This window comes from Charadrius vociferus, unplaced genomic scaffold, assembly GCF_000708025.1.
Source record: "Charadrius vociferus isolate BGI_N301 unplaced genomic scaffold, ASM70802v2 scaffold650, whole genome shotgun sequence".
Classification (NCBI taxonomy): domain Eukaryota; kingdom Metazoa; phylum Chordata; class Aves; order Charadriiformes; family Charadriidae; genus Charadrius; species Charadrius vociferus.
In genome coordinates, this window is record NW_009646736.1 from 2,737,278 (window position 1) to 2,750,884 (window position 13,607).

The 13,607-nt window shown below is 38.3% G+C and overlaps 1 protein-coding gene across 1 annotated transcript in view; it reads right to left on the bottom strand.

The window, feature by feature from the left end:
- The window catches only part of FARSB (phenylalanyl-tRNA synthetase, beta subunit), a 39,836-nt gene extending 27,061 nt beyond the window's left edge, over positions 1-12,775 (bottom strand). Inside the window, exons 1-13 of the mRNA XM_009890224.1 lie at positions 12,739-12,775; positions 12,264-12,319; positions 10,920-11,074; positions 10,325-10,397; positions 9,746-9,861; positions 9,277-9,427; positions 7,942-8,050; positions 5,494-5,564; positions 4,123-4,184; positions 3,985-4,036; positions 2,374-2,435; positions 1,748-1,955; positions 1,240-1,320 (exon numbers count right to left, since the gene is read on the bottom strand). Coding sequence (XP_009888526.1) covers positions 1,240-1,320; positions 1,748-1,955; positions 2,374-2,435; positions 3,985-4,036; positions 4,123-4,184; positions 5,494-5,564; positions 7,942-8,050; positions 9,277-9,427; positions 9,746-9,861; positions 10,325-10,397; positions 10,920-11,074; positions 12,264-12,319; positions 12,739-12,775 — 1,233 coding nt within the window. The remainder of the gene's footprint in view (positions 1-1,239; positions 1,321-1,747; positions 1,956-2,373; positions 2,436-3,984; positions 4,037-4,122; positions 4,185-5,493; positions 5,565-7,941; positions 8,051-9,276; positions 9,428-9,745; positions 9,862-10,324; positions 10,398-10,919; positions 11,075-12,263; positions 12,320-12,738) is intronic.
- Between the last annotated feature and the right edge of the window lie 832 nt (positions 12,776-13,607).

The following is a 13,607-nucleotide window of genomic DNA, read 5'->3' on the forward strand; positions in this document are numbered from 1 at the left end:
GGAAGTGCTTTAGGAGCCTGCATCACTGTATCTTAGAATCTTTGAGTGGCTTATCAAACTGGTATACTTCTGGCCATCTAGTAAGTTTTAAGTTCAGGAAGAGGCTGAGAGATTCCACAGAGGTTTTAATAGAATATGTGGTGGTAGCTCCCCGTCTGCTAAAATGTCCACAAACTGCACTTCAAGGCATAGGCTTTGAGGAGATCTCGCAACAGAAAGGACTTTCTAAAATGTACAGGCTATTTTCAACAGCTGACTATGCCAATCTCCACATATGGACAGTTACCATATACATTTGGAGGGCATGGGGGTGGACTTAACTTTTTTTTTTGTTGTTGTTTTTTAATAGTAGATCAGGTTCTCTGATCCCATTCACAACTACGGCAAAGGGGTATGAACAAGTGGCCATGACAAAGATGGTGTTTCCTACTGAACATTTCATTTCAATAAAACAATGCTGATGCAAAATTTCAGTATTAGAAATTACGCCAGCTGTTAGTACTGGAGTGGCACATGCTGCTGCGGCATCCTAATTCTTGGTAAAAGACTACTGGCATGGCTGTAACAAATAACATGAATACTTGCGACCAGTGGTAACAACAATTACTATATTTTCATTTGTCCTTCCATGAAAAAACCTCACCTGTGGTATAATTTACAGAGGAATTTGTGTGCCCTTACTGTGCATTATAACTTTTTTACAGGTATTCTTAAAATAAACTCTTTGCTGCCTGAATAACTACATCTCAGCTTAGTATCTAATGCAAGGAATCTTGGCAAGTGACAATACTGAAAAGAGACAAATAGAAACAAGGTAATCTCTAAGCTGTAGTAGGAGGATAGTACTATCCTCCAGAAAGTACTAAATTTTTATGTTTGTTTTCCAGATTATCAAACTATGATGAATTTCACAGCTGGTGATCAAAGTCTCGAGAGAGACTTGCTGTCTTACAATTTCATCCTGTGAAGTTAAACTAAAACAGTACTTCAGCAGCTATTTTTGCCTCTATACTTAGAACTACATGCCACATTAACAGTGACTCATTCAATTTCTCTGACCTACAAACTCACAAAATATTATACTATAATTTCAAAGCACTAGCAGACAATCACCTGCCAAAACAGTAAGGGATAATATTGGTACATTTATACAACAACATATTCTCAGACCATCCTCTGCAGTTTTGGCTGCATTGCTGTTCCAACACAAAAGAAAAAATATGAAAAAACGTCATATACCAGGGCAAAAGTGAGTGCTTCAGTGAATCCAGCAGCTGCCAAGTCCAGTCTCAGAAGTTCTGTGAGCTTATTGAGGGGGAGCTAAAATGAAACCAAAAACAAGTTTTCAGCTTCCACCTAAAAACGTTTTTTCTATTCTTTCCTGAGGTGATTCTGCCTGTTACGTTACGGTGAATTCACTAGGGAGGTACTATGCTCGTGTGCTTAAAATTTTTGAAAGCCTGAGCCAGCTGCCTTTAGGCTTGCCTGAGGAAATGAATCTCCCAATTAGAGATTTAATACGGGCTCCCTACTTAAACCCTGTCTTTTTTCAAGTACCAGCAACCACTGGTCTTGGACTTATTCAAATCAGTGGGGCATCTGTTTTGTATCCTACCCATGGTAAATACTTCTCAAGGCAAAGCATGTCAAAATATTTAATTCCTAGGTTCTGTTTTCCCCAAAGCCCTTCTGGCATGCACTAGTCATTTACTGACAACAGAGCGTTTATTTGAAGGGGCAATCTTACTTGATTAGCTATGGTGTACGTTTTCGGAATAGTCATCTGAATGTTGTTATAACCATAAGCTATTGCTGCATCTTCTATGATATCACATGCATGGATAATGTCTGCTCTGGTAGGAGGGATTTCAATCTCGATATTGTTCCCATTCCCTATGACGTGTGACTTCAAACACATCCTGGTCAGCAGCTTTGCAAGGCTTGATGGAGTTTCACTGAAACAAAACAAGAGAGTAGTAATTTATGGATCTTTCACTAGACTGACCGGCTTTTTAAAGTAATCGATGTTTCTGCTGCATTGCCTTATATCGTGAAGAATCTCCAAGTGCTTTATGGATGGGACATAGACTTAGCAGTCCATCAGAACCAGCTTGGATTCTGACTCTTGAGACCATCATTTTTCTTTACTTCATAACAGTTGTGTGAGGCCATAAAAAATCATTCACTTTCCTTGAAAACAGGGGAAGTCACCTTACAGCATTGATCTAATTACCCAAGATAACCCCTGAATTTTTGATAAATTAAAAAAAAATAAAAATCACAGTGTAAACATTTTTACAACGCAATAATCAATGTTTTCTAGTACCTTTTTCATGATTAATGAAAACTATGTTTTCATTTACAGTAACGCACCTGATTCCTATTTTCTTGTTAATAAGTTCAGGTTTCACCTTCTCTTTTCGGTAAGCCAGTTCCTAAAAAGAAAGACAAAGCTTTTCAGCATACACAACGCCTGACATTACTACCTAAGAGGATTCAATTTTGACATCTTGGTAATCTAGCTTCTTCTAATTATGATACTAAAATGACATCCTCAGAAGACAAGTGTGGAATATTAGGTTAAACTTAATATTTTAAGGGAACAGGATTCTTGAAAACATATTATAGTATATGATGCAAAAGCTGTTCTCAGTTAAGCTAAAAGGTTGAATGCGGCATGAAATCCCTGTTATGGAAACTTCCAATAATTTCTGCTATGTGCAGGTAACAGAGTTGCTGAAAGTTTCTAATCACCAGTTCACCGTAAGTCAAAGCCCTAAAGCAGTGAATGGTCACGCGTGAGACCTCGTGGTCTAGTACAGATCAAATGACTCTTAGGAGGAAAAGGAAAGAAAACTTTCTCTTTCGGTATTGGCACAGAAATATCTACTGGTGTATTACTTAGAAAGTTTGCAACGTATTTAAGAAAGTTGTTTTGTGTGTATTTACTTAGGTGTTTCTAAACTTAATCTAAAACTTGGAGGATTTTTTGCTCTATTTTATCTAGGGAAGCTACTTTAGTTACTGTAGAGATTTCTGTTTTGTTGGATATCTCGTCAGGATTCTAGGTCTTTTCTCTGCTGATTAAAGCTGACATTGCTAAAAGAAAAAGCTAAAATACCACTAGAAAAACTCTCAGTAAAAGTAAGTTTCTTTTTCCTCTAATCAGTTTCTACTTGCTTGATACATTTCATTTTATGAACTCGACCAGATCTCTGTTTGTCTTCAGTTACTTTCAGGAAACAGGAGGAATTGCTTTCTTTATACTTATTAAGAGAACAAAAAAGACTACATTACTGCAAAGAGGTCTGCCTGGGACTCTGAATGCAGGCAAACCTGCACTTGAAGTCAACATCCTGCCTTACAGATCTTTATATAGTCGAAGCCTATAAAGTGAAATACTGAAAAATCCAGTGTTACAAGGTTATTTTAACTGAAGGGCATTAAAGCTTCCAGCTCTGATAAGTAAGTTATGCTGAGGCTGATTTCAGTTGTCCACCGGTTTAAGCCTGAAGGACCTCTTCCTGCATTCACTTTTCCTGATTTGGAACACGTAGGTTTTAAAGGCTTTAGACACAGATTATGACCTTTGATTGCAATCTTCACTTGTTCCTGAAAAAGCTCCTACCGCATGAACTCTAAACCACAATAGTGGTTACCACGCGTAACTTTAAACCCTATCCTTCTTTTTGGAGTATCAGGCTATCACAGTGAGACTGTATTTTAGCATTATCGTAAATTAGTGGAGCTTCACAATGAGTTTCCTAGATAGGGAGAAGCTGGAGCTAGAGTTACTTTTCATGGGGCTAGAGAAGGTCCTGACTCACTAATATACAGATAGTGCCAAGCTGAGCTTTTACGGTGTATCTCAGAGCGAGTATATACTGTCTCTGCAGAAAAAGAAGACAATGTCACTCTTACCAAACTTTGTGTAAATAAAATCCTTTCCCCAGGGATACTGCGATACCATATCACTATGCTTACCGGATAGATGTGGGTCTTCCCATTGGGATAAACCACTTCTGCTGCTTCAACACTGAGAGAGACAGAAAAACAGAAGTAAAAATAGTTTTGACATATGAACCAAATGTAATGTCTCTCTGACTGGAGATTTATACTCACCTGAATGGCTTCTCGCAATATTCACTAAACATCGTGACTATAATATCAAGAACAATTTTTGCCTACAAAATAAAGACAATAATCACATTGAAATCTTTCATCTAGTTGTCTTGAAGGAGACAAAATATCTCAACAAAAAATGGGGAAAAAAATCTGGTCTTACATGCTCTTCATTCTATTCTATTGAACAACTTAACAGCCCAAATCCTAGCAGTCTAGAATACTAGACTGAATTTTAAAAAACGTTTTTCTTCTGCTACGACAACATTTATGCAAAAACTTGAAATCTTTGATTTTCAAGGTTCTGAAGCATTTGTATATCTTTGCTAAACTCTGTTCTGAAGATACACAAGGTCTTTATTACCAGTTGGAACTGGGTCTTCCCAACCTTTAGCCTAATTAGTCATTTCACTGAAGTCCAAATGAGAATGTAGAGGCTGAACGACTGTGCATTGTTTAGTAATACATTATCAAACAACCTCATCTGCAATAACTTTTGTTTCAGTTAATATTTTAAGAGATTAGTATAACAGAACATAATCATGAGATTCAGATCAACTTCTTAATCTACAAGGGTTGTTTTTTTTGATGCCGCACAGTATCATTTCCTTCATGTAAGCAGAACAGCACTATTTTTATTTTTACTGTCAAGGCAAGCAGCAGCAAGAAACAGTTTTTTATTAGTTTGCCTAGAAGCCGCTCTTCAACATGCAAATTTATTTGTGTCATTAACATATTATTGTGTAGTAGGGTAAGTTAAAAGTGGTTTTGCTCTTAAGCGTCAAAATACATACTTTAGGGAAACTATCAATGAATGCACTACCTATATTCAAGAACAGGCAGTTATAATTGCTAGGCTTTCATGCTTTGTCTTTGAGTTACAGAATTTACGTATGGAAAGACTTCAATTTGACAATTATTTGCACAGCCTCCCTGCTTGAAAAAGATAACTAAGAAGAAAAAGTGTCATCTTCCTTCCCTCAGCCCAAATTTTAAGCAGGAGACAAAATGATTCTTTACAAAGGGTATTCTGGCAAAATAGGCAGTCTTAGTGAATTTCACTCGTTTTGAAACCTTTCAGATTTAGAAGAGCTCAACAACAAAGAAGCCCCTAATTTACTTAAATTACTTTCTCGTACAAACCGAACACTTGGTGTCAACGCAAAGACACAGTAAAAACAAAATCCAATGAAAATACAACACTGTCTATAGAGCAAGCCTAAAACTGTGTTAAGTCCCTGCCTTTTTGAAATGGGAGGTTGGCTCTGTAAAGTAAATGCCTGGCTACTGTAGGTCTTTGTATTGGAGCCCTATCACCCGAAGGGAAAACAATGATATTACAGCATATCTACAGCAGGAAATTTAATTTACCTTTGTAATATCTGTGCCTGTACATTCAATGAAGACGTTTCTGGTCTTTACACTTATTTTTGTATGATCTCCTAAAACACGTGAAGACAAAAACATGTTAAGAAATGTTATTACTTTTCTTGCAATGACACTGCAATGACTCCTTTTGTGATTCAGAAAGATCACTGTCATCTTCTGCAGCTTAACAAAACACTGCCTGCTGCACCAACATTCACAATTCTTACAAGAATAGCAGCTCTTTTTATTTTTGAATTTATGAATCAAAAAGAGGAAAAAGACAGATCAGACTCACTGACCGGGTTACGCTTTACACTGAAAGACACACAAACCTACAGGTACCTCAGTATTCGGTTAAAAAAGCAAACTAGCAGAATAGTGGCCATCTGCTGGTTGCAAAGTGGTTCTGCACCTCCAGAGCACCTCCTCTTTCCCGGTTTCAGTAACCCATTTCCATTCGATGTGAGACGTGTGTGAGAAAGCAGCTTTGGACAGGAAAAAATGCAATGGTTTTTAAGAAGTGATTTAGGCTGATGAATATCCATAGCTCCTTCTGTGAATAACCAAGATCTCTTGACAGTGTTGGCTGCTACACTATGTGTTTGTCTAAATTAGTGATTCAGGTCCTAGTATGGGTTCCTTTTAGGCATGAACTTGCTTTGTGTCTGTACTGGGAATCATTAGGTGTGCACTGATGCACTCAAAACTGTTTCTCATCTGGAAGAAACAAGGTACAACATACACTTAGGGACATCACCTAAAGTGTCTCTCTTGCAAACTGGATGCAAAGTCCCCCAGGAGTTGGTTTCCTACAAAAGTGGTGTTCTGTTAGTAAGCTACGAGCCATCTGGAGCAGCTGTACAGAAATCTGCCTCTTACTGCCTGTTAGGTTTAGGTGTGCAGTGCATACCTCCAATGAATTTCATTGCTCGTAGCCTTGCAGCAGGACATGCACAGTCCTGGAATTGTATGGGACCGTGCCAAATCCAACCGCTTAGTCCTTCTCGCCTTTCATTGCACCATTCACTAAAGCAGATGCCTCCCATGGGAGGCAAAGGGAAGCACACACTTGGATGCACATGGGCATTGGTGCTTCCTTTGTTTGACCCTGAGCAAGTGGTTCAAATTCTGTGTTTTAGTTTCCTACCTGAGAAAGCAGGTCACAGCTAGACTGAAAGTTAGGTGCATTGAAGGTCTTAAGACTAAGGGATCCTATATTCCCTTCCCTTTGTGCTGTGCTGTACCTCTTTGCAGAGGGAATGTATTCAGCATTTCTGGACCCACTTCAAAGCAAATATAACTTTTCACTTAAGTGCTTGTAGATAATCTAAAAAACCCAATACAAATGTTTACATTTCATTATCTGTTTAAAAAGTACCTTTAACCTGGAAGTTTCTCTCAAATACTGCTGTTTAGCATAGAGACAGATACTAAATTTAGCTCAGCCTTTTTAATTGATAAAACGTAAACAATATGCAATGCTTATACATGGAACGCTCCAAAGTTTGCGTGAGCCTAACAAAGAAGGATGAGACACGGTGACTGACACTACCTTCAGTTCAGAGCAGTTGTTCTTACCAGTCCCTGCCACAGCGTTTGAGCTGCCTTTTATGAAGATTTGGGCTAGCTGCTTAAGATATGGATAAGGTCAATCAGGCAAAATGCATCCAAAGAGATTATCACTGCAGATTTTATTGGTCAGTATAGGTAAAGTTACTCATTCTTGACCTTAATATATATGTATACTGAAATATCTTTGTTAAAAGTGTAATTCTTGCCATGTCATTAGTTGGCTTCAGTAAACATGGTTCTCAAAAATCACCCATAGTTTCTTGCATTCAGAGGAAACCCATGTTTAGAAACAATGCAAAAAAAATCTAGACCAATTTATTCTTTTTAAGCGATTAAAGTCATCTGGAATCGCATGTGTGATAGGAAAAAGATCCACAAGAACTGGTTCACACTGCTGATAAGTACACTGGGCTTAAGACCTAGATGAAAAGTTCCCTACTGTAATGATGTAAAATGGAGTACAAAGCAGACTGTTACAGTTACCAGTTTACAAAATAATTTCTTACACACTTCTTTTAGCTAAATGTCTGATGAACAATGTTTATGCATGCAACAAAATGCTTTCCTAACAAAGGCTCCTGTCACAAGAAACCGTTCTTAAGTTCTAGAAGGGTATGAGAAGCTAAATGCAGAGGTTTGCAGTGGGACTTTTGCAGCCTCTTGATGAGGATAAGAAAAGTGGAACACTTAGCAGCCTATGGAGGGAGAAAAAAATTGGCTGCATTTAGACTGAAAGAAGGAAAGAAGACTATATGAAATTATAAGTGAAATGATTTTAAGAAAACAGAGTAACCCTTATTACGCATCAATGTTTCTGGTAGACACTGACTCACACACAAAATAGCAGCGACAGTATAAACTAGTCATAAGGAATCTTACCATTGATGATTGGTGGCATGGACAGAACAACACCGTTGCTGTCATAAATGACAGGATAAAGTGGCTTGTTTTCTATCAGGTGTAAATAGTGCCGAAGGTGGCTGTCAGTCTGAAGAAACAAAGCACAACCTAAATGTCACATTAGCTCACTTGTGAACTTCCATAGAGCCACAATCCTTTGCTGAGAGATTAATGGGAATTTTGAATGAGGGAAGGATTGGGCTTAAAACTAGGCACTTCACTAGAAAAAGCTGTTTGCTCTCAGAAGCAGGAAAATTTTGAAATGAGAGAACTCAGTTTGCTTCAGAAGCATTAAAAATTATTTCTTTAAGGATTCTCTCAAAGATGCATAGGCTATGCTGTCTAAACAATGCCTTTGTTCACCACAGCAGACCTTTCATTGCCAAACCCATGGGCAGACATCCTTGGTTTATAGGAACTTTTCTTAGAAGTGGTAAAATTAGCACTGCAATACTATTAATTATAAATTGCTGAATACTGACACATTTATGCTTAAATTTGATTCAAAATTTACATCTGTTCCAATGACATAGGTATATGCTGTACCAAAAACATAATTTGCTTTTAGTCTCTCTGATCCCCCTTGTTTCCTATGTCTCTTACTCGTGTTTAGTAAGAGATCTTTGAGAATTTATCTCTATGACCAGTATGTGTGCTCCAGCAGGGCTGTGTATGGTAATGACAGTGATAATAGTTCCATTTTCAAATGCTGACGTTTAAAGTGGCCCACATAAACATAAAATTAGACCCGATGGAATCTTTTCCTAGCATTTAACTGGTTTCATCAGGATGCTGGGCCAAGAGCAGTGCCAGACTTCACTTGAGCCTTTTACACAGCTACTCTTGCCTAATATGTAGTTGGGTAGATAATTCAACATCTTCCCCAAGTAAATTAGCCAAATTAAAGTAACACTTAAAATGCTGATATTACTTACCCCAAGCTTTTCTCAGCTTTGCACACTGAGCGTCTTACCAGCGTAGATAAATACACAACCCTTTTACAGTATTATTACGAGCATCATGAAAAGCCATCTTTGTGTTGATAAATCAGAGGGTTAATATCAAACCCACTACTCTAAGAATTATGCCTGGCCACAAAACACCATGATATATCTTTCATGGACAATAAAAATAAAGTATTACCATGCATTTCTCATGAACAGGTAAAATGTGGCATGCTCACTGGCTGAAGTTACAGAAGATAACTGTTTTATGTATAAGAACAACTCTTAATAACGAGGATATCCGAGACGTTAAGCCTTGGACATTTATCTTCCTGCATTTGGTGCAACAAGTCTGAAAACTTCCACTTACCCTATAGAGATCCATAATTTGTGAAGCTGTGTACTCCTGGGATTGATTCAAGGGCCTGAATTTAATTTCAGAAGGTGCTTTAGCTGTGAAAGTAAATGGACCAGAGATGGTGTCCAAGTCATGGGTACCTATTGCTACTAACGCTCTTCTCCTAGAAAGAAAAAGCAAAATAATGGTATTACTAGTAATATTTGGAGTTCCTTTGAGATGGTATCTCATGATGCTCTATACTCCTATGCATTCATAGAACTTACTGAAAAAGTAGAAAGGCACTTTTGAGAAGCCTAGAAATTATTTTCACAAATAACATTTTAACAAATGTTAACAACGCATTTAACAGCCAAAGGTAAATCCAATCCTTAGCATAAATATAAATATAATGGCTCTCTGCAATAGGGATGTGCAGTCTTAAGGTGTGAAAAAATCATATACATAGACACTATACACTACTTTAAAGTTAAGCACTAACCTGCAAATATTTTGGTGTAGTTTTTCTTGGAGGTCAATGAAGCTATCATAACGTTCCTTGTTAAAAGTTATATTACGAAGGACTGCAGCCACGGCATGAGGACGGACTTGGACAGTCTGTAATTACAACAGCAACACGTTAAAAATTTCAAGTACACAGAATACACAAACCTAAAACTGATTATATGCTCACTTTTCTTCATAAAATCCTCTTTTGTAAAGTAGTAATCAAAAGGAAAATTCATGAAGAGACATCAGAATCGCAATGGGGAAAAAAACCAAACAAATGCACCCCAGGTCTGGTAGAGACAAGGAGGTTTCCAATTTGCTGTGTGATGGCCCAGAAGGTCAATGCAATGTGAGCATCTGAAACTTTGATTTGACCTGCTACTAGGTTCACCCAAAATAATTGGTTCATTGTTCCTCCCCTTCCCTAAAAATAAATATTTAAAATTTCTTTAGCTCTTGTTTTGTAAATAAGATCTACAGTCTCACCGATTTTATAAAATTGGTACTGACACGTGTCTTGCTGGTTCAGAAACTCTCAATGAATTTACAAGGGTGCAGTAAACACTTTTACCTTTTCAGTGATAATCAGCCTCTGACCTTCACCCTGAGCTGGTATTATTTTTTCATACCTAGGGAGATTTATCCTAGAATAAAAACAGAAATAAATCTGTAACTGAAAGAAAGTTCCCAAAATCCAGGAAACTTTAGAAATGTAGCAAAAATTGTATGTAGAAAACTGTCTTAGCAACATTTCTTGGCATGTAGATGAGCTAACTATTTAAAACTTGTTTTCTGTGGGATGGTAAGCATATTACGGAACTAGAAAGGAAGGACTCAAGAAGATAAAGTCATCGCAGAAAAGGGAAATAAATTATTTGTTTTGGTACTTATTACACACTATCACAACGAAGTTCCTCTGCAGGAGTTCTTTAGAGGATAAGTCTCAAAAGGAACAGCAGTTGAAAAATTTTTAGAACAGATCCAAACCCCAGTAATGTTCTAGTCCAGTCTTCTAAAAATACACAACAGATCCTCTCCAGAGGAATCTGATCTACACGAGATCATACTCAAAATCCAAGCAAGTGGCAAGTTTGTTTATTGACCAGAAATGGACTCGTATTTAATCAAATAACAAACCACACAAAAATCTCACAGTTCTGCATTACCTTTCTTTAAAGACCTGCAGTCCTCGGACCAGCCCTTCAAGGCAAAGAAGATCATAACGGTTTGCAGGAACATCAATTTTATAGAGAACGGTATCAGATGCACCCTTTGCCTTTTCTTCACCTTTTTCTTTACTTATAATGTCTTTCTCAGATGTCTGAAATTAAGAAAAACGTGTTTTTAACCTGAAATACCTTAACATTGTTAGAGTATGATAGTGAGATAATATAATAGGAAAAAATGTATTAATTTTAATACAAAGTTTAATGGTGTAATTTGGATCTATACAGCAAATGAACACACCAAATACCAGAACGACGTACAATCTAAATCTTTCTCAGATTCAGAGATTGTAATGCAGTATACCAAAAGAAAAATCCACTATTAGAATTTGAATTTTAAAAAAAAGATATAGAAGCAAGAGTCTCCAGGCTAGCAGATCCCAGTAAAGAACTGAGACCTTATTTTCGGCAATAGATTGGCAAATGACTTGTCATACCAAGTCTATTCTGAAATAAAGCATAACATATGATGTTCAGATGTTTTTTGACAAACATAACTAAAAGATCAATTACTTCAAATCAAGAAGCAAAACCAAAACTGGTCTACTTGAAAAGGTGTACATGGATACAGTTAACAAGGCTAGCAAGTTTTCACAAGTACAGAATCTAAATTAAAACTTTAAATATAAATTAGTTACAACTTAGGTAACAATGTCCAGGACAAATACATTTTTGTGGACACTGCACAGCGGAATGCATACAAACCAAAGCCAAATAGCTCCTGTAAAATACAGTCAATACATGGTCTGTGGCCACATTTATGCTGTTAAATAAAATGGGGCCAGAGACTGAAGACCAAGTGGCACAGACTGCCAACCTCCACGAAGTACAGCAATATGCCATCTTGGGGTCTTTTGCTTCCAAGAGCAATTTTTGTATGTCTGTTTTTTGGTTTTTTTTTCCAGATTCAAAACACCTGTGCTAATACAGTCTATTACAACAGTATTTTATAACAAGAACCTAAAGGTATGTGTTACATATTCTGGTCTGTGGTATGGAGATGTATGAGAATATTGCAGGATGAAAAGTTTGCTGCAGTACTGCTGAAAGACTGTATAGGTCCAGGGGACCTTCAGGCATTATCCACACTGCTTTTTGAGAATACCCGAGGCATGGTATCCTCCAAACCTTGCCTAGACATTTTCCTTGTACATGCTAGAGCATATCGGCCAACTCTGTACCAGGGAATATGCTGGAAATCATGTAGTACAAACTCTTACCAAATATCAATGTTGTCAGTACATTACATCTACTAAAAAAGTAACAAATAAAAAAGTTACTTACAATTTCATCAAGCTCCAAACCAAACTCAAAGCACAGCTCATTAAATTCTTCATCAGCTGTGAAGAAAGAAGGTGAATTTTTGGTTAATAAGACTTTGAAGTATTTTTTTTTTGTTCTGAATGTTTTCAAACAAGGTAACAAATGCTATTTTGAAAAAAGGGAAAAGTAATTTAAAGAATTTTGCTTATAATTGCACCTGAGTCACAGTTTCTTTAGTACATACTGCATTTATTGACACGTTACTCTTACAGTCACAGCGAGGGCTTCTGAGCCGCGGAGCCTAGCTTCGCTACCAGCTCCTCAGCCAAGTTCGTCAGAGCAATGCTGGCCTGAACAGATAATGAAAACAGGAGGGAGGAATTGGACAGCTTCTGCCAACAGCTACTTTTTTAATTAGTCAGCTTGTCATGCAGAAGTTGCATCAACTATGTTATCACATGTAACACAATCCTGATCTGAAAATGGAGATTTGCACCCATGTGTCTTAAGAGCCTGCCAGTTCCAGTGCTCATGTCCCTAAACGCTCTTTGAGCCAAACAAACAGTTCTTAAGTCACATTTCTAAAGAGCCGGGGAAAGATGACTGAATGAAAACACGGCGTTAATCGTTTACTTTGCCTGCTCCCACCTCTCCCCTCTCCTTTTGACTTAAACAGTTCTCACAACAGACAGTGAAACTCCAACAGAAACCGCAATTTGGAAATCATGGTTCTGATTTCCTGAGTGATCTGGGCTCGGACAGCACCTATCTGGGCAAGAGGCTGCAGGGGCCGGGGAGAACATATGGCTTTGCCTGGCACACCGTGGGCCGGCGAAGAGCAGATGGCTGGGGAGCATCCCTGGTACAGACACCACTGCTGGGCTGAAGCCTGGGCGTCCCCCGAGGGGGGTTTAGTTCAGCTCCGTGGACACGGGATAAGCAATGAGTGAGGGGTGCTGCTGGCGGGGGGATGGACCGGAGAATTAGAGCACCTCTGCTATGAAGGCAGGCTGAGAGATGGGGCTGTTCAGCCTGGAGAAGGGAAGGCTGTGGGGACACCTTATAGCCCCTTCTGGTATCTGAAGGGGGCCTACAAGAAAGCTGGAAGAGGGACTTTTTACTAGGGCATGTAGAGATAGGACGGGGGTAATGGCTTCAAACTGGAAGATGGGATATTTAGAATACTTAGTACAAAGAAATTTTTTACTGTGAGGGTGGTGAGCCCCTGGCCCGGGTTGCCCAGAGAAGCTGTGGCTGCCCCATCCCTGGAGGTGTTCAAGGCCAGGCTGGATGGGGCTTGGAGCAACCTGGGCTGGTGGGAGGTGTCCCTGCCCATGGCAGGGGGGTTGGAACGAGATGATCTTT